At 38.1% G+C, this 21,463-nt stretch overlaps 1 protein-coding gene across 2 annotated transcripts in view; it reads left to right on the top strand.

The window, feature by feature from the left end:
- Positions 1–21,463, top strand: part of Fer (FER tyrosine kinase) — a 315,759-nt gene that overhangs the window by 118,577 nt on the left and 175,719 nt on the right. For both annotated transcript variants that reach the window (XM_041631741.1, XM_041631742.1), the window contains 2 exons: positions 5,414–5,506; positions 13,800–14,003. In XM_041631741.1, coding sequence (XP_041487675.1) covers positions 5,414–5,506; positions 13,800–14,003 — 297 coding nt within the window. The remainder of the gene's footprint in view (positions 1–5,413; positions 5,507–13,799; positions 14,004–21,463) is intronic.

Here is a 21,463-nt window from a genome sequence, read left to right as displayed (position 1 = left end):
CCAGGACACAGAGAAACCCTGTCTTCAACTGCCCCCACAAACTTTTTATTTCACCTTTTTCTTCAGTTTTTTTTTGATGAGGGTATTCTAACCTGATGGGAACAGTTTGTTAAGTGGGTAATCCTCGAGAGTAGGCGTCGTTGATAACGTGCTTGATTACACATGGCTCACACAGCATGGCTACTCTGGGTTCTCGTGTTTCTTGTTTCAATGGTCCTTTCAGGAAAGTAGAAGAATTTTATGTTTTATTATGCCCTTCCTTGCTTTCAAAACAAAAGCTTGGTTACACTGAAACTAGACATTAATTTATATATGTATATATATACACACACACACATACATACCTATATATACACAGACACACACAGACACACACACACAGACACACACACAGACACAGACACACAGACACACACACACACACACACACACACACACACACACACACACACACACCCAGAGCAGAGCCCCTCAGCACTTGAGCTGTGGGACCAGGGAGGTGGAAATGCAGCAGCTCACACTTGTAGGTCGTGTTTCCACATAGTGTCTTGGGGAGGAGGAGAGAATGTGCCAAGCACAGAGTTTCTGGCAGTCACATTCCTGTTTGATACTGCAGTGCTGAAAACTCAGAGTATCCCAGAGAAGAGCTCATCTCATCCCAGCTGTGGACTCTGAGTGACAGTGCTGTCACCCTGGCCTAAGTCAGTTGATGTGGGGAGTCTGCGAGCAATATGGCAATCTGTTTCTTCATTCTGTATGTCTCCCTTACTGTATATCTAAATTTGCTCTAAATATAATAGTCAGAAGAAAGAGAAGAAAAGGAGGAGGAGGAGAAGTATTATTAGGGATTTTGGTTACACGTTTAGGAAAAGCACTGTAGAGCTTGAACTGTATCTGGGTGTTAAGTAGGAGGGGAGCCTTCTTCACTCTGACTTACCCAGGGGCATCCTCTTGTGCAGCTGGCTTAGACTTAAGAAAGTAAGAAAACTGATTTTAACATCTTACAGCTTAGCTCTCAGGGCCCCAAGCATTGCTGTTTTACAATGACGTCTTTTTAAAATCATCACACTTTCCTTTTCTACATTTGTGGCTTAATTTAGTTTTTGGTGGGTATGAAGATACTTGATTTATCAAGTTGGCTATGTTTTTTTAAATAATATCCTTAATATGCAAACATCAGAGGACAATATGGCATTCTCAACTTGGTGACTGGGCACTGAGTGCCTCAGCACCTTCAGTGTGAACCAATTGCTCAAACAAGTCATCCTGAAACTCTTTTAATACTTAAATTCTAAACCCTGTTGAAACAAAATCATCTATTTTTCATTCTTCAAAGAAAAATCAAGATCTGCATAAGATTTGCTTATGCGTAAGTGCATTCCTTTTCCAAAGGGACGTGCTGATATTTAAGGTGTTTCCTGTACCTTATGGTCATTGTCAGCACTGACTTTCTCGGGCAATCTTCTCTGTGGTGTAATGTCCTCACAGGTATTTCTCAGCAACATCCCTGCAGATTTCATGTCTGCGTTGCTTAAGAAGTCCCTTAGAATTTTGGCTCTCAGTCTAAGGTTCTGAGTGTAGCTGTCATCTTTCTCTTGATTCTTCGGGCTCTAGGTTTTACTGTTCCTCTAGGGCAGGTTGTTTCTTCAGAGAATGTCATGAGATTGGGCTTGATTACAGAAGTCTGCAGGAAATAGCATTGAGTTACTGTTTTAATGACACATTATGAACAAAAATGTATCCCCATAGCCACTTTGAAAGTTGACTCCTCCCCTCATGCCTTTCTGAGGGCCCCTGGGTGTGGAATAGACCTGGCTTTCGTGGGCAGTGACAGTGAGAGCCCCTGGGCACGGAATAGGACTGACGTTCGTGGGCAGCGCCTGTACGGAATAGAACTGACATTCGTGGGCAGCACCTGTGTGAGGGCCCCTGGGCACGGAATAGGACTGTCCTTCATGGGCAGCGCCTGTGTGAGGACCTCTGGGTGTGGAATAGTACTGACCTTTGTGGGCAGCGCCTGGCGCCTGATACTCTTGCGCTGTATTGGACCATGCAGTGCATCACAGTCACAGGCAGAGGTCTCAGTAGCAGGAGTTTTCTAGTCTTGAGCCTTCCTCCAACTGCTGGGGAGGCCAAGAACAGCCTAGTCATTTGGCCAGATGTGCAGTCTTCGTCCCTTTCAGTAGAAGAGCCTTCTGTTTCCCACCATAGCCCTTCTCCGAGGGCCTTGCTTGATAACTGCTGTGTGGTTTAGTGAGTGTTGTCATCACTCTTTGCAGCAACAAGGTAGCCGTTTGCAGTAGCCTCTGATTTCTGCCAGTCGGTGATTCTTGCCCTTTGTGCTTCTGCTCACGCTTCAGCAGGCCTTAGAGGACACTCCTGCTGCAGAACTTGAGTCACATGAAACCCAGAAAGTTAAGACTAAGCTTTAGGGAATTTAGGTGTTGTTTCCTATAGAGGCTGAAGATATCTATAATGGGTGATAACAGATAAATTTATGGTTAATATGAAATGGTCTAGTTTTGTGTGTGTGCATATAGAGTTATAGATGTAGTTAGGCATTGTTTCTATGATTGATTTAAAAGGTAACCTCTTAGCTTTAATTTCTATAAGTAGCCTTTTAATTCTTTGACATAAAGTCAACAGTGAAACGTGGGTGGGTGGGAGGAGAAGGAGGGGGTGTCTCATCAAGATCTGATTAATTTACTTATTTAATTTCACACTATTAAAAACTATTCTTAAACGAGGTGTGAAACTCATTCTGCATGTGGAACTGGGCTGTCAAGGCTGCTTTTTTCTCATCAGAATCTTGGTAACATGAGGTGCTGTCTCGTGCTCTCCTATTTTCCTGCCTTCCTCCACTGGGAGGAGCTGTCACTTTGCCAGATGATCTGCCCCCTGTGCAAACTTCATATCTTGTCCTCACTGGAGGTGGATGAACTCACTGCCCCCCCCAGCCGCCTGGCGCAGGCACACTCACCCTAGCTACTGGGAATGAAGACAGCATTCGGTCTTTATTTTCTTTTGGATAGTCATTTAATTCTTGCCTAGGAAAATCAGCTGTCAAATTCAGGACAGTCTGATGTGTTATTAGGTAGACTTTAATTTAAAGCTGATATTGAATCTTACATAGACAAGACATAGCAAATGAATTTGATGTTTTACTCTTAGAAATACAGGCACCCAGTAAGCAGTAACTGGCTAGGATACTTTGTAAATCCTATTTGCATTTTGATTACTCATCCTTAAATCATAAGATGGTATTACTGTGATTACTGATGTATTTTCAGATCAGTCTATCTAAATAGTGCCTTTAGATTTTAGAAAGTCTGCGTTTGCCAGAGACGCTCTTGTACTGTGTGACGTAATATCAGGAAAGTGGGCTTGGAGGTCAGTTTCTCCTCACACCTGAATTTATTTATCATGCAGTTCTAAACAGTGGTATAATTCTCGTATTACCCTCTTCAGGAAATGTTGCAGAGTTTCAGTGAAAGGTTTCCTTTTCTAGGGTGGGATGTCCAGTTATGCTGTGGGCATCCCAGTTTACCACATGAATACATTTAGTCATTTCATACATTGAGAATGCTTTTCATACTTAAAATTCTCTTCTGAATTTTTTTTACCTTTATTTGGAGAAAATTATAGTTTTGGGTTCTGCTTTCTCAGTGTACTTTTCAATTGCATCTTGTGAGTACTCTCACACTGGAATAACGCTTCCTCTAGTATGCCAGTGGAGAAAGCTGCCTGAGGAAAAGTGCGCAGGCGCAGTAGAAGTGCTCGCTGCTTTCCTGTGACGCTGTCACCACCATACAGGTGACATTAGCACTTTCATGTCATCTTTCTGTCAGTGGCTGCAGCAACTAGGTGCCTTCTCCAGCTACGCAGAGCAGATCTAGAAAGGAAGAGGAGAAAGCGCGGGTTTCTTTGGAGAGTAGAAGGCCCAGCCTCTGCCGTCTTCTTCAGCGCGAATGCTCTGCTCTGTCCTGCACACAGCATGCCTGCTTGGCTCACCAGCAGTCTGCCTTAAGTCCTGGCTATATAGTTTCTTTTTTTTTAATTTCTTTTTAAATCATATTTAATTTTTCAGACTTCTGAAGCATCAGAAGTAGATTTAAGAGTTAACAAGTCATACACATACAAACAATTTGAGGATGAGGAGGACAGGCATGCTTTGCCAAGGTCACTATATTCTTGTGTTTCAGTGCTCTTTCGCTCAGACCTTCTAGCATCTCTATCTATCTATCTATCTATCTATCTATATCTATCTATCTATCTATCTATCTATCTATCTATCATCTATCTATCCTGTTTAAATGTGCATCTCATGTTGGGTTAAAGCTACCAAGCAACTCCCCACATTCCCAAGGGATCATCATTTGTATGGTGAGAATGATGTGTTTCTCTAGAAGTATATTAACTATGCATATGTTCAAAGTACCAACTTCTAGTCCCTTGTAAGTCTAAGCAAGGTTTTTTTTCAGTTTTATATGTGATCATATTTATCTACAAATAGTGATTTTATGAGATCCTAAGTTAGTGCAGTAATGTTGAAAAAGGAGAAATTCCCTGTTCTATTAGAAGATTATGCTAAGTTGTTTCCATTGATTGATATTCATATGTTTGTACGCTAGTTAGAACTATTTTCTTGCTGGTCTTAGAAGAAGTATAAACAGTAGGGTGGGCAGGTGGACAGGGACACGCTGGAGTTGAGAAATTAATAGTGGCTTCTGGGAACAGACAGGGAGTGAACGCTAGCACTGAGCTTCCCTGCTGGTAGGAAATGGTAGAGATGCTGCAGCCTATGGCCAGTGCTCTTGTTCTCTGTCTGGCTGCTGGCCAGTAGCTGGAACGTGACCCAGTCCTGGGCTACAGGCCAGTTCTTCCTCTTTCCAGCCTTTCTTCTCTATACCTCCTTTTTTCCTTCTCCTTTTAAGTCTCATTTTCTATACTCACTCTCCAGTCATTTGCAGTGGTAAAATAGATATGAAGATCTGAAAATTTAGAAGGTGTTTCTCTGCTGTGATATGTGATATTCAGAACTATACCTGGAAAGAGAAGTACAGGCTGACTGGCTGCTGAGAGGGATCTGCTACCCCTTCCTAACTGTTTACCTAGTCTCCCTCCTTTGGTCACTGCCTTCATGACCCTCACCATCAGTGAGGTTTTTGGAGACTTAACTTGGCTTACACAGGATTCATAATTAAATGACTTATGTAGTTCTTTTTCCAAATCAAGACATTTATTAAGGGACCAGAAGAGCAAAATGCTATAATTTTACATGCGTTGGTTATGCCAGGAAGTTTATATTTGACATAGTTAGAAAACTAAGCTATTAAAAAAAAAAACCTTAAATGTTAAAATGTAAACACTGAATGGTTTGCTACTGCTAATGGCTGCTTCTTACTCTTTTTAGGAACGAAAGGAGAGACTATCCAAATTTGAATCTATTCGTCATTCAATTGCTGGAATAATTAGGTCTCCAAAATCGGTACTGGGCTCATCAGCAGTAAGTAGGATTGACTGTGTGTTTCCCCAGTGATCACTGTCTTGCTTCTTATGTTTATGCTCACAGACAGGAAACGCAGAGCAGATTCAACTTTCTCTGTGCACTGGACTCTGTTTACAGTTGCATATATTATACCACTGAGTAAAATTTTTATAACAAAAACAGAAAAAGCTTTTTTGTAATGGACCTTCCTTACTGCTTGTGGACATTCTGAGGCCTCCATTGAATGCTGGAAACTGGGTAGTATTAAGCTATTTATACACACATTTTCTATACATAGTCCACTGTCGTAGTTTACTAGACATAGTAAGATAGTAGCTACAGGAAATGTTGGTAAAAACAGAACAGGTTCCACAGCATAGTGTGATGGAGGCTGTGTGAAGGTTCTTTCAAAGTATAACATTGTAACTTCTAATGGAGATGTGAGATGATGTGAGGCCCTGCTGGGATGTACTAACTGAAATTGCTATGGTCAGCATGAATGAAAGGGACCAGCATGTTAGAGATTTCTTATACTGCATGTATGTAATGATGGGGCTCTTCATGTGTTTGGAACCTCACTAGAGGAAAGTGTAAACAGGTGTCTAGGGCAACAGCACTTTTATAATAGTTATTATTACTGTGTGGGTTCTTAAAACACATTAGTGTGAAGATAGCTTCAATTCCACACTTGTCTGCTGATACTGCATATCCTTGTGACTAGGTCTCTTGCTGGGCCTTTCACCTGCTAAGGGTCATACAGCAATAGGCTTTTTATATCTAGTTTCATTCTATTACTATAATATTTTAAAGGTTCATTCATGTTGTACTATGTGATAATCTTTAAATCTTTATAAGACTGAATACTATTTCATTGCTTAGATTTATTATACCATTTTGCCTCTTCATCATCTGATAAAACATTAGTTTTATCATTATATATAAACTGTACTTTGTGGCTTTTTACTGTGAAAATTTTTCATTCTTTGTGTCTATGAGTTCATTTTTCTTTGTCATATACCTAGCAGTAGAATTACTGAGTCATACAGGGATTCTAAATTTAAGATTTTAACAGTCTGCTTTCCACATTGGCAGTGATATTTACATTTCTAACAATGTATGTCTGAAACTCACTATTTCTTCACATAATTATCAATGCTTGTTTTCCTGGTTTTGTTTTGTTTTACTGTTCTGTTTTAATTGCAAGCATCTAGTGACTGGTTTGTCATTGTCATTTTTATTTTAATTTTCCTAATGACTAATAATAATAAATTTTTCATGTGCTAATTTGCTATTTATGTATTCTTTATAGATGATTCTATTTACAATCTTTGCATGCTTAAAATTTTTTGTGTACTTTTTTTGATGGTCTGCAGATTAAGCCCAGGTTTTCCTGCATGCTAGGCACTCTGTCTGTGAACTGAACCTGGATCCCAGGTTTGCGTGCTGCATAAGCACTCTCTCAGTGAACTGTACCCACAGTAGTAAGCTTGGTTTTTGTAGATGTTAAGTTGTATGAGTTTTAAATTATTTAGGGGAAACATTTCATTTGTTATACACATAGTATAGTAAACAAATGTTTTTTTTTCTTAGCCTGTAAGTTTGCCTTTCTTTCTTTCTTTCTTTCTCTCTCTCTCTCTCTCTCTCTCTCTCTGTCTCTCTCTCTCTCTCTCTTTCTCTCCCCCTCCCTCCCTCCCTCCCTCCCTCCCTCCCTTTCTCCGTCTCTCTCTCTTTCTCTTGTGTGTGATAGTATCACGCAGTGTTTAGTTTTGATGAAGAACACATTACGTTTTGTGACTTTGATGTCATATGTAAAAAGCACTGCCCAGCTCAAGATGATGCCAAATATTCATCCTTGTTTCCTTCACAGATCTTCACATATGCCTTGAAACAAGGGAGGTTGCTTTTATATGTGGAAAGGGGTGGAGGTCTAAGTTCATTCTTCTCCATTTGAAAGCATATTTGTTTAAAATATTTAGAAATCAGCAATTATGAATCACTGTTTATTTTTTAAAGGGGGGTGGTGGGTTTCAAGACAGGATTTCTCTGTGTAACAGCCATGGCTGTCCTGTTGTAGACCAGCGTGGCCTTGAACTCACAGAGCTTTGCTTCCCTAGTGCTGGGTTCAAAGCATGTGCCACCACATCTGACAAATTTTTAAAGTTCAATTTTAGATAAAATAAGGCATATATATATCATTTATATATGAAATTTATCATAATAGTTTTTTTTAACTGCCATGGCTGTTAGTCTGCATACTTTTTAATGAATGGTTAAATTATGGAGGTAACTTTTTTTTTAATTTTTTAATTTATTTATTTATTAAAGATTTCTGTCTCTTCCCCGCCGCCGCCTCCCATTTCCCTCCCCCTCCCCCAATTAAGTCCCCCCCGCCAGCCCGAAAAGCAATCAGAGTTCCCTGTCCTGTGGGAAGTCCAAGGAACCCCCATGGAGGTAACTTTAAAGCACTCCAGTGGGATATTTGGATCCTGATGGACGGAAGGAAGGACATAAGTGAGCTAGCTGAGATGAACTAGGCTCAACTGTGGATTGCTCTGATGTGTCAGCTATTACTATACATTGGTTAAGGTCACATTTTAACATCTTATATCAGCTCCCAGTAAGTGCTTTTTCAGCATATGAAGGGAGCCAAATAATACATCATTTATATCCCAGAGCCTGGGAGCAGCTCCTCATCCAGTATTTTTCCAATTTCACAAGACTGTCATTTTGCACTGAGAACTGTTTGCCAGACCCTGCTTCTGAAGCCAGAGACAGAGGTGTTGGGCAGTATTAGCTGCACCTCTTCAAGCTCCTGGCAGTCTTAATGGTTCATTTGAGTAAGAAAGCTTTCAAACCATATTGAAATTACTGAGACTTGTTCCCACCATACCAGGAATATTGCCCTTCCTCCAAGGCTTTCTTTATTGCTCTAATGTGTGGCTGAGCAGCCCTTTTGTTCCTTGTCACAATCATGTGAGAACTGGTGTTACTCCTCTGATCTATATAATGTCCCACCAATTATAGCACTCTTTGAAAAAACATTATTTAAAATCAGATTCTTATAAGTCTTAGTCCAAGTTATTGTTGTTTAATCCAAAGCATTTTTGTTTAAAATCTAAAGGTTTAAATTAGTCAATCCTGTCTCTATAAAAGTCATTTACTGTATTGACATAAGTATTATTTTAATTTTAAGAACTTTTGAGATAGGCATGGTGGTGCACACCTTTAATCCCAGCACTTGGTAGATCTCTTGAGTTTGAGGCCAGCCTAATCACAAAGTGAGTTCCAGGACAGTCAGGGCTGTTATACAGAGAAATCTTGTAAATGAGGGGAACCTTTGAATGAGAATTTGAACGTGAAATACATGTGCTTCTATTTATATAGAATCATTTGTTTGCATTTTTCTTGAAAACTATATTATAGCTATGTTTAAGCGTTTATTAGTTCAGTATCAGTATTATGATACAAACTTCCCACCACCAGCATGGGGGGAATGTTATTGTTCTCATGTAGTTTCCAGCGTTCATCTTTGTGTCTAGAATAATGTTGTTATTCCCATAACAAGACAAATTAAAATTAAATATTAACGCATATTAACAGTCAGTTGTCTTCTATTATTCTTAAGGTCTTAATTTACTGTTTTCATTTTTAAAGTGTTAAAAAGAAAGTAACAAGGAAATATAAATGTTTCATGTTAGTATAGCCATATGCTAATTTCTTCTGCGTGGTCATATTCAGGAACATCAAAGTTATTCTCTGAGTCGCAAGTTTTGAATTACTTGTATTATATATAAATTTCAAGAAGGGCTTATTGGGATTAATTTTGTATGATTTTTTTTGTCTGAACCCAAATCTGTTCTTCCATGTGTTAGTTCAGAAGTTTAAAATAAGCACATTGTGTCACCGTCTTGTATTCTGCTGAAGTATGGCTACATGGTGATTACTGCAATGATCTCCTTACACTTTAGCTGAAATGTGTGCCGTGATACTGCCAGTGACTGCTAGTGACAATGTGCTGTCACTGATACTGGGGCACATTTTATAAATCTGTTTTCTTAAGCACAGAATACAAAGCACAAAACTGAGTTATTCTCTCAAGATGATTCCCCCTTCCCTCCCAAACATACTTCATCTTCAAATCTATCAATAACTTTTTTGATGTTAGTTGAACCTCATATTCGTTCAGAGTTACTGAGTTCTCCATACTCTCCCAGCTTTACTGGGCAGTCGACTGACTAGGGAGAGATAATAGACTGTGGCATCCTTGCTTCTGCCACTGTTCCATCAGGAAGACCCTTGAGAATGACATCATACGGATTCCTCATCTTTGGGCACTTTTGCTGTTGGAAAGACTTAGAAATAGTTTCCTACTATAGTATAAACAAACAAACAAACTTGGATTTACTATATTAAATATATTGTGATAAATATGGAAAACAAAGATCCAGTTTTTCTAATTACCTTCTTTAGAAAGGGTCAGCTCTTGGTATAAGTTCACAAAGCGCTTTGGACAGATTTCACACTCATTTTTAAATGTAGTGCCCTCTACTTGATTACCCGTGGTTCGTTTGTTGTATATTATTATTTTTATTGTTGTTGGCACTAAAAGTAAAAAGGCCTTCTATACTTATGAAAAATTGTCACATCATGTACATATTTTTAAAATTTAAGTGTTGTAAATGGAAGAACAATCACCATAATGTAAAATATGCTTGAGGCCTATTGAATTGGGACATTTTCTTTTTGCCACCAGTAAGATGAATTTTGGGTAATGGTATGTTGGACTTGAGCGTGCATATTTTAGCCCTCTTCAGTGGTACAGATTAGTGAAAGCTATCTTCAAAACTAGTTTTCATTTACTACCTAGTTATCATAAAGTTCATAATATCAGCCTATAAATCCTTTTATGTGGGTGTTGGTATGCTTACCTTTTACTTATCTTCTTACTCAGCTTTCCTTTTCTGATACAAAGTACGTGAGATAAATGACTCTGAGGGGGAGAGGCTCATTTCAGTTTACCAGCCATGAAAGAGTCTGTTTGTGGGTCCTTTCCAAGGATATGCCACCACACGTCTATCTTCTTCCCTTTGGCTCCACTCACCATGAGCCTATTAAAAAGTGTAAGCAGAGACTGCTTATTCATTTCCAGATGCCCAGACTTAAATAATCACACAGAAGCTGTATTAATTGTAACACTTTGGCCAATAGCTTAGGCATATTCCTAGCTAGCTGTTACATCTTAAATTAACCTATTTCTATTAATCTGTGTATTGAAATGAGGCTGTGGCTTACTAATGACAGCATGTTACTCCTTTGGCAGTTACATGGCATCTCTCTGACTCTGCCTACTCTCTTTCTATATCTCTGTACAGATTTCCCGCCTGATTTTACTCTGCTAAGCCATTGGCTGAATTGGGTTTATTCATCAACCAATAAAGCAATACATATACAGAAGGGTATCCCACATCATCTCTCCTTTTTCTGTCTAGTTGAAAAGGAAGGTTTTAACTTTAACATAGTAAAATTATACAAAACAGTTATCAAGCAGGAATTATAGTTACAATATTTAACCCATTTACTATTTGGCAAATTAAGGAAAATATTCTATCATCTATCCTATCTTTGTGAGTCTAAAGTTTTATGTTTAATTTATCTTTTATCATGAATAAGGAAAACTATAACTATTTGTCTTCAACTCTATCAAAGACCTGAGAAGGATATACTATTACTTAATTAAACAGGAAATGCATTGTAAGCAACTTCTAAACTTTTAGAAATGACAGAGACCTCTTGTTGTCTGGACAGTCACCCAAAGCTCTTCTGTAATGTTGGGGCATCCGTATTCAGCCTTCAGGCCCATAGCATCTGGCAGACTTTTCCATGAAGCAGGAAATTTAAGATCTGTTCTGTCTTGTACTGGCAAAGTTCATCAGTTGCTTTTTTCTGTGTCCTGCATAATGTCTGGCAGTTTCTTCTTTGAAGCAGGAACCCTGAAGGGCCATCCCATCTTTTGGAAAGTTTAGCAGTCATTTTTCTGTGGGTCCTACATGTCCAGTTTATATAGCATACCATCAAGTAGTCCAGGCAAAAGCAGTTTCTTGCCCAAATGGCTAGCAAACACCATAAGGAGCCTCTTTGATGCCCATCTTCCTCTTGAAGTTATTGGTGCTGCCAGAAGCAGACATGTTTCACTGTTGAGAAAAGTCTTAAGTTCTTAAAACCTTTAAATGTCATTTTCTGTAGGTCTTTGAAGTGTTGAAGGTTATTTATGTAACTGAAATATCTAGAAGTCCTAATTAACATGACTATAAATTTGACTATTATAAATGACTATTAATCTGTAATTTTTAATTATACATTACATTTTTAAATGAGCTGCACGAACACAATACCATAAACAAGAGCAGAAATACATATACACAGCGTAACAAAATCAACTATAAATTTGTATCAATAGAACAAAAATCTATACCAATATAAAATATTTCATCTCTGTATATCATATCCCCCCGTTTTTTAGAGATTGACTGTGACCATTAGTCACTTATAACCAACCCCATTTAAATGAAAATAAACATTTATAAACAATCATTTTTGGAATTTGGGCATAGTTTTCTCCAAACTACTTCCTACTGTTTGTTGGGCGAAGTATTTTTAGGGCTCGCGAAAACATTTTGGGGGAGAGTCTCGTTTCATCAAACCACATTAGTCTGGAAGGAATCCACAGGTTCTCATCTTCTATGGAAACAAAAGCAGAATCTCTTTTCCAAATTAACATCCTTAGACTCAAATTTTGAAGTCAAGACATCTTTATGTTGGTTTAGTTTAGCAGCCCCTAGAATCAAATGTCTCTCTGTAGTCAAAAAATTCAAAGAAAACACAGTAAAATGCATAATCCAGACTCTGTGTATTTTCCATCTTTACATGACTTATTTGTCTTTACTCTATTACTTTTTAATATTTATTTTATTATCTTTGCTCCTTTAATCTTTCACTGTCTGTATTTCTCTTTCTGTCTGTACTCCTTTTCCTCTTTCTCAAACTTAACGTACATTTTTTAAACACACTGTGACTCATTCAGAGGTTTATTTTTGTCTGAATCTGTCTTTGTTGCATATCTGTAACCACTTTCTAACCAGGAGCTTTTCTTACAATGCTAAGTGGCATGGCTTACCGGTGACAGCAGGATACACCTTTGGCGGTTACATGGTGTCTCTCTGACTCTGCCTGCTCTTTCTATATATCTTTGTTCAAATTTCTTGCTGACTTTGCTCTGCTAAGCCATTGGCTGCAGCAACTTTATTCATCAACCAATAAAAGCAACACATATACAGAAGGACATCTGACATCAACGAAGTCTTCAACACAGGACTTTTGGAGGACATTTTATATCCAAACTGTAATTTTATTATTGATCCTGATTTTTTCAAACTTATGGTATGTTTTCATGGGGATCTTTAATACTGTATTCTGAGAACCATAATAATTGGTGTAAAATGTTATACCTTTCCCATGAAATACTCCAATAGTACAAGGCAGTTTAGTTCTTATGAATGAGTAGAATACAAGAGAAATTGTGACCATAGCATGTTTAATTTCATCACCACTAATTTCTGGAATTTCACAGCATCATAGCTAGCCCTTGCTTATTTCTGCTCTTTATTATGAGCATGTAACCTCCTAAAACAGTAGGTGACTTGCTTTTCTTCTGTTTCATGACTTACAATCATTTCCACATGTGTTGTGTTTATATCCTGCTCATTTTCTTTCCCCAGGGATTTATCTGCATAGCTTTGCAAAACCAAGGCCAACCTTGTGACAGAGTAGTGGCTTAACAGAAGTAAGGTGGAGGAGCGCGAGAGTGTACTTAGCCAGGCAGCTCGAGGTTGAGCCGAGACCCATTCCTGCCTACCATTATGTACAGTGCATAGCCTGAGTAGTCCAGAGTTAAGTAATTCAGTGAAAAAGCAGGTTTAATGTGTTTGTTATAAATTTTTATGAATATACTTCCTAATTTTTCTGATTGATAAATATTGTTTAATAGATTGATTTTATGATAAGGGGAATAAGAGTAGGACTGCAAACCTTAAACTAATGTTCCAGTATATGATGGAGAGAAAGTATTGAAGGACGTGTTTTTGTGCTAGACTTCGGTCCTTGTACTTCAGAGGATATTTTCCTTAGTAAGTTTTATCATTTAATTTTTAATTGACTGATGAAATCAGATCATATTTAATAAGTATTTTTACTTGCAGTGAATTTTATTAGGACAATTTTTTTTTCTAACTTGGTTTTTAAAACATTTGTTTAGCTCTCTGACATGATCTCTCTGAGTGAGAAGCCCCTGGCGGAACATGACTGGTACCATGGTGCCATCCCGAGGATAGAGGCCCAGGAGCTTCTGAAGCAGCAAGGAGACTTCCTGGTACGCGAGAGCCATGGGAAGCCTGGTGAATATGTCCTTTCCGTGTACTCAGATGGCCAGAGGAGGCACTTCATCATCCAGTTTGTCGATGTACGTTCCCCGTCTACTTCCTGGGTATCTACTGACGGAATCCACTGTGGTATACGTGAAATGTACTGATGGATGCTCTATAAGAAATGCTTGCCACACTATAAGTTTAACATTGGAATTTCTTCTTAGATCCATAAATATGATGCTCTAAAATGGATTAAAATCTTAAATCATAATGAGAAAATATCATATTTAAAAGTTAATAAAATTAAATTTAAGTGTAAATATATAGGAGGTTGAATTTGAGTACTAACGTATTTTAAATTAAAAACAAAAGTAATGTAAATACCATGTATTTTTCTTCCTGTAGTAAAACACAGGATTATGAAATGTGTACTTTTGAAGGCACTTCTGTAGCTAGTTTCAAACTATGATATATTTTATTGAGTGAAATACTTTTTTATTTTTGATCTTTTTCTGTTTTTTATAATACCATTTGATATTAATAAACAATAAATAGAAAAATATAAAGGAATATAAATGACATATTCACGTTATTCTAAAACTAATTTACTTTTTGAGCATTTAGAATTGCTAAACTGCTTTCTTTTAAGAAGTTATTTATGATTATTGTGTATGTATCATGTTGGGGGGAAGGCTGGTGCTGCTATGCACATATGTGGAGGTCGGATGAGAGCTCTCAGATGTTACTTCTTCCCTTCTACCTGTGGGTTCTGGGGACTCAGACTCAGATCTCCAGGCCTTTGCAACAAATGCATTTACGCATTGTGCCATCTTGTAGGCCCCAAGTTTTGCTCAACCATTGTCAAATCGTGCCCTGTTATGTTGTCTTTATTAAACACTCAATAGATGAATAGTAATTTTGACATTTTTACTTTTACTGATTGAGAAATTTATAGTGGCTATTTTTTGCAAATGGAAGAATTGTTGCTTGTTTTTATTATATTTCACTCCATCATTTAAAATTAATTGCATTTGAAAATGCCTGTCGACAGTGTTTGAGTTTCTGTTGCAGCACAAGAGTGATATTAGTTAATATAAAAAGATTAAGCCATGACATAAACAGAACCTGTAGGATTTTAAGGACTTAGTAACTTACATACATATCAGTTTGAACTTAGGGTTGACTGAGCCATGAAATTTAGATTGACAGGCAATGATAAATAAAATTAAAATAAAATTTATTTTAAAATAAAACTTTGAAAGTCTTCCTATAATGGCATTGTTTATTTTCTTGTTCATTCTTTCAGGAAATATTTATTGAGTATTATGTTAGGACTAAGCATATGAGTCAGCAACAACATAAAAGTAACACAAAATTAGAGGTGGTATTTAACATATGAAATTTAGTAGTTAGATAAATATGTAAAAGAGGTACTAATAAATCTTAAGGGAAAGATAGACTGTAATATAGTAATGGCAGAATTCAATACCCAGCCTTCATCAGTGACCAGATCATCTAGATAATCAGCAAAGGAAAACTGGAGTCACCCCATGTTCAGACACAATGAACCCAAGACACTTTAGAACAGTACATCTAACAGCCATTGTCTAAACTGCACCCTGAGCATTTTCTGGAACAAGTCACATGTTGAGCTACGAAAAATATCTTAACAATTTTAAAAAAGTTCAAAGTTCCTTTCTGAGAACTTTGGTGTAAATCTAGAAGTCATCAATGGGGGACACTCTAGAAGCAGCATTAGATACTTGGAAGTCAGACACTGTCTTGAGGAGACAAGCCACTGAAGACATTAAATGGGAAGTATAAGATTCTTGAGGCAAATGGAAATACATTACACTAAAACTTACAGACTATGGCAAACACCATTGTCAAAGGGAAATTCTTAGCAACCAGCACCAACATTCATAAAACAGCAGCAAGACATTAGCTGGAGACCTTTGGTGCTTCCTAAGGAACTAGAAAACCAAGAACCAAATCAGTACAAGGCAATGTTAAACATTGGAGCAGGGATAAATAGAATACTTGGGAAATGCAAGGACAAATGGAATATGTTGGCTTTTGGAAAAGATAGACTTAGAAAGCCTTTAGCTAAGTGAAGAACAGTACTTGGTGTCAGAAATGAGTGTAAGGCATTGCAGCCGACATTACCAACAAACACAGGATCATCTGAAAGGACTGTGAACAAGTATAACAGGGAAAATATCAGTGCTGGTGAGATTGCTCAGCTGATAAAGGCCTGTTGGACTCACGTGGTGGAAAGAAAACTGAGTCCTGAAAATTGTTCTCTGCCTCACACAGACCCATGCCCTTCCCCCATATGTGAATAAAAAGAAAATCTAGAAGACCAGATAAATTCTGTGCTATGTAGGTTACCAAATTTGAATAATGCATATACCCCCCCCAGGTGTTTGAGACAGAGTCTTACTGTGTAACCATGGCTAGCCATGAACGTGGGATTTTTCTGTATCAGCCTTTATGAGCCCTGAGATTGAATCAGTAATAAATGATTATAGTTACTAAAATGACAATAAAAATTTATTAGTAAAATTGCCATTGAATCACTTTTTCAAATTAATCAAAGAAAAACCCAACACTTGAGGCTTTCCTATAAAATCTACCAATATTTAAAAGACTAGTGCCAGTTTTCCCAGAGTATTTAAAAAATTGAAAAAGAATCCTTAAAAACTTACACATGCCTATACTAGATAAGAAACAATCTCAGAATAAATTTATAGACCAATACCACGTATGAACATAGGCATAAAATGTTAAATAAAATGCTGGCAAGCTGCATTTCATGGCACATTGGAAAAGATCATTCACTGTGATCAAATGATGCAGGAATGCTTTAGTGTAAAATAGCTGATGTATTAACAGAGCCAAATGCAAAAACATAGGGAGCGAAATTTAAGTAGACACTAAAAGCGTTTTACAAAATTCAAAATTGATCCATGGTAGAATACCCTACACAGTTGAGGGTGGAAAGAATAACTGCAGCCCAGGGAAGGTGCTTATGGCAGACCCATAGCTAATGCCATACCGAGTGGAGAAGTCATGGAGAGCTCCCTTCTAACTTCTGGAAAAGACAAGGTTGCCCATTGTCATTGCCTTTTGTCAACATAGGATGGAAAGCCCTTGCCAGAACAATTGGCAAGAGAAAAAGAAATAAAGGAAATTCAGAATAACAAAGAAAAAAAGCAATTTGCCCTTGTTAAAAGATGACCTGATTTCATGTATAGAGATTTCTAAAAGACATTAAAAAAAATAAAACAACCCTGTTGGAACCAATAAGTTCTATAAAATTGAGTATCCAAATCAGCACCCCAAACACATTTGTATTTCTGCATGCACTTGATCTTAGCTGAAAGTCTCAGTGATGATCATATTTCTATATGCTGAGAAAACCTACCTATCCCCCCAAAAGTGAAAATAACAGTTCCATTTCGAACAACCATAAACACTCCCCACAAATTTAACAGACAAGTGAAAGGAAAAGAAAAATTTAAAACAAGGATGAAGGATCCTGAAAATCATACAGATATATACACAGATATCCTGTATGCATAAGGAGATCAGCATGACTAAAATGTCCCCATATGATATACAGACTTATCAGCAAAGAATTATGATAAATAATCTCAAAGTTCATAAGAGACTATAGATAAACCTGGATAGCCAAAACAGTCTTGAGCAAAAAGAAGCTGGGACATCACATAACCAGACCTAAAAATGTACGTTTAAGTTGTCGTCATCAAAGTGACATTAAAAACAGAAAGAACCAGCTGGACAGTAGTGGTACATACTTTTAATCCCAGCACTTGGGAGGCAGAGGCAGGCAGATCTCTGTGAGTTCGAGACCAGCCTAGTCTACAGAGCGAGTTCCAGGACAGGCTCCAAGAAGCTACAGAGAAACCCTGTCTTGAAACAAAACAAAACTATATTCCAGTGAGCAGAATAGAGAGGCAGAAACCAACCCACACATTGTGACCAGCTGATTTCTGTTGGGGCCAAGTGTACACCATGGCTCTGTTAGGTAAGTGGTGTTGGGAACATTAGATGCCCATATGTATAAGAATGAAACTGCCCTTTCTTACAGTAACAAATATCAAATCTATTAAAGCTTATACATAAAATCATAACTTCTGAAGCTGCTAGAAGGAAACAGGAGAAATGCTTTAAGATACTAGCCTGGGAAGTGGTGTTTTGATATGTCCCCAAATACAGACTACAAAAAGATTGTTTGCTGTGTTTATGTCAAACTAGCAAAACTTCTGCACGAAAAGGAAGCCATCAGCAGAGTAAAGAGGCAGATTAAGAGAATCAAGAGAGCATGTTCAAACTATACAGCTGAAGAGGTTATTCCCACAATGTGTAAGGAATTCAAGTACGCCAATAGCACAAAACCGAATAAACCAATTTAAAAAGAAGAAAGGTCTGAATAGCCTTTTAAGCAATTTTCTATTTTTTACAAAATTTATTGAGAATATAATTATATCACTTTCTCCCTTCCCCTTCTTTCCTCCAGATCCTCCCAAGTCTTTTCCCTCCATCTCCTTCTATGTTCCCTCCTTTCTCAAACTGATAAATGCATGCACGCATGCATACATACACTTGTGTATGCAATCTATAAATACAGCTTGCCAAGTCTTCTTGTTGTTTATGTGTGTGCGGTTTGGGCCTGACCACTTTGTATTGGACAGCCATCTAGAGGGCTTGTCCCCGGGAGGGGCTGGTCTCCCTCTCAACCGTCACCTATTGTCTGTAGTTCCTTGTCCAAGGGTGTGAATACCCTTTCACAGTGACATTTCTGTCTTAGAAGAGGAAGTACAAATGGCAACAGTCATTCATGGAAGATGTTCAACATATCTAATCATATAAATTAAAACCACCAAGACAGCATGTTGTTCTTGTGAAAATGTCTGTTTTCAGAAGACAAACTAAGAGTAAAAACTGTGAGGAAATGAAGGGGGGAAAAGAGGTCTTTATGTGTTTGAAATGTTAATTAGCATAGCTGTTATAAAGGTCATTGTGAAGCTTCCTCAAAAATCTGAGCACAGAATGACATGATCCAGAAGCCCTCTTCCTTGGATCACATGGCTAGTTGAGATGAACATGTTAAAAAGATCTATTTCCATTGTTTCCCTTACACTATTCAGAATAGTCAGTGTCACCCTAAATGTCCCGTAGCTGGGTAAAGAAAAGGTAGTGTTGAGTGTGCACCACAGCATACTGTTCAGCCACAAAAAGTTTGAAATCCGGTCATAGCTCACAGTACGGGTGTGCTGGGATCATGTTGTCGTGAGAAAGAATCCAAGTGGAAGACGCTGGCTGTGTGGGGGCCCAGCATTGAGTGGTCACTACAGAAGTTGGGAAGAGTAGGGGGAGAGGTCCATCAACAGGTCCAGTGGTCCAGAGTTATTATTTGAAATAGGAATAAGTCCTGGTTTTCATGGCATAGTTGGTAGAACATAATTGACAACAATGCCTTATATATGTCAAAATAGAAGACTTTTTATGTGCTAACCATAACAAAATGAGCAAAGTTTCAAGCGATGGCTTTGCTGCTTCCTGAGTACCCTGTTTCCAGACATAGCCGTGAATGAAAGTATCACATTGTAGTTCAGATATGGAGAAAGCTTTGGCCAATAGCATGTGTTTTTAAATCAGGAAATGGAAAGAGATTAGATATTGATCAAGTTCACTTTGAGGTGATTAAATCTCTGCATTACTAAGCTTTACTATTGCAGTCTCCAGGCTCTAAGCCACGTTTTAAATTCATGCTGTGAGTCTTCATGTGCAATAAAAAGCCAACATGTTTTTTGCACAACAATTCTGAATTTGTGACTTAATCCTGTATAGTGGACTTTTTTTCCCATTATATAGTAATCATGCAGCCATCATTAGGATAGGGCAATAACTACTCTGAAGTTTATATCAGGGTAGATTTGAAGTTTCATTCTGTATGGGCCTCAATTTAGTACTTATTATTAAACATTTTACTTTGATATCTCATGCTCATGAGTGTGTGAACTTTCCTTTGTTTGTAATCTATCTACTTTGTCTCCTTTACTTTACAACATGCAGTCATTCATGTCATTCCTATATATTTATTTCTACACGTCACGCCATATATGGAGCATAGGGCTATCACACTGAGCAGAAGGTGAACAAATTTGTTGACTAATATCCCTGTGTTCTAGAAGGGAAACAGATAATAAAAAACGTATGTTAAACTGGGGCTGGAGGGATAGCCCAGAGGACCCTAGTTGGAGTCCCCCAGCATCTGTGCTAAATGTCTCACAACCGCCTGTAACTGCAGCTTGTGGGAATCCAGCACCCTCTTCTGTTCTTTGTGGGTATGCACATACCTTTAAGAGTAAATAAAATATATGTGATGATAGGGTCAAAGGATTATAGTCATACATTCTAAGGAGAAAATGTCAATAAGGAAAAGAAGGTGATAAATTAGGAGGTGAAAGTGGAGATTGTATATTGTGTAGGTGGCCAGAGTTAACGTAACAGAAAAGATAATTTGATGAAAGCCTGGCAGAGAAGCCAGTAAAGGAGATATTACCTGTGGGGCTGGCTGTTTTATAAATTAATTCATGTAGCAAACCACTCTGAGGAAGGAGTGCATATCATATTTTAGGGCAAGAAGATAATTACAGGGCCTGGAGAGTAATGATCCAAGGAGGAGTGGTGAGAGATAAGTAGAGAGACAGTGGTGAGCTCAGATTAGCATCCGTCTTTGTCCTTATGTGGAGGGCAAAGGAGAGATCCTTAGGGACAACATGCCCTAGTTGCTGTGTTAAGAGTAAATTGAAAGAGGAAGACGTAGAAATCGTTTATTTGTCGGGAATGTTGTTGGGCTTGGTGTCGTTAGTGCATGCTGCACTTCCATGATATTCCACAGGCTCATCTCCCGACTGCTCTGTGCTGGGGAACTAACTCCCTTTCCATGGGAGTTTAGTGTGTTTTATCTAGCTTCCTGCTGTTTCTCACACACTCTTTCTCAGCCTGTAGCAGTCACCCCTGCTTCTCCTTTCTGGTTTTATGAGATTAGAAAGTTCAATTTCTTAATAGTTATCTTAATAGTTATCTTACATTTGTATCTGCATACTTCCTGTGTGTTCAGTTAAGCCCAAGGAAGAAGCACACAGAAGCTTCTAGTACTTTGCATCACAGTCGTCTGGCATTGAAAAGTGTGGCTACTGCATTCCTTCTATATTTACTGCTGTCGATTCTTATACCTAACTACTGGTCTACTTAAATAGGAAATCCAGGAGTCACATGACAGAGTGTGAGAAAAATGTTCTTACCTGGCTCAGCCATTAAGAGAATATGCTTTTTTTTTTTTTTTTTTTTTTTTTTTTTTTGAGACAGGACAACTTTGGACCCTGTCCTGGAACTAGTTCTTGTAGACCAGGCTGGCTTCGAACTCACAGAGATCCGCCTGCCTCTGCCTCCCGAGTGCTGGGATTAAGGTGTGGAGGACAGAGTTCAATTAGGCTCCCGACTGCCTGCAAATCTAGCCAGT

Source organism: Microtus oregoni, unplaced genomic scaffold (assembly GCF_018167655.1).
Source record: "Microtus oregoni isolate MIOR12 unplaced genomic scaffold, Mior012 000038F_ref0000394, whole genome shotgun sequence".
Classification (NCBI taxonomy): Eukaryota; Metazoa; Chordata; class Mammalia; order Rodentia; family Cricetidae; genus Microtus; species Microtus oregoni.
This window is presented reverse-complemented; position numbering and strand designations above follow the sequence as displayed.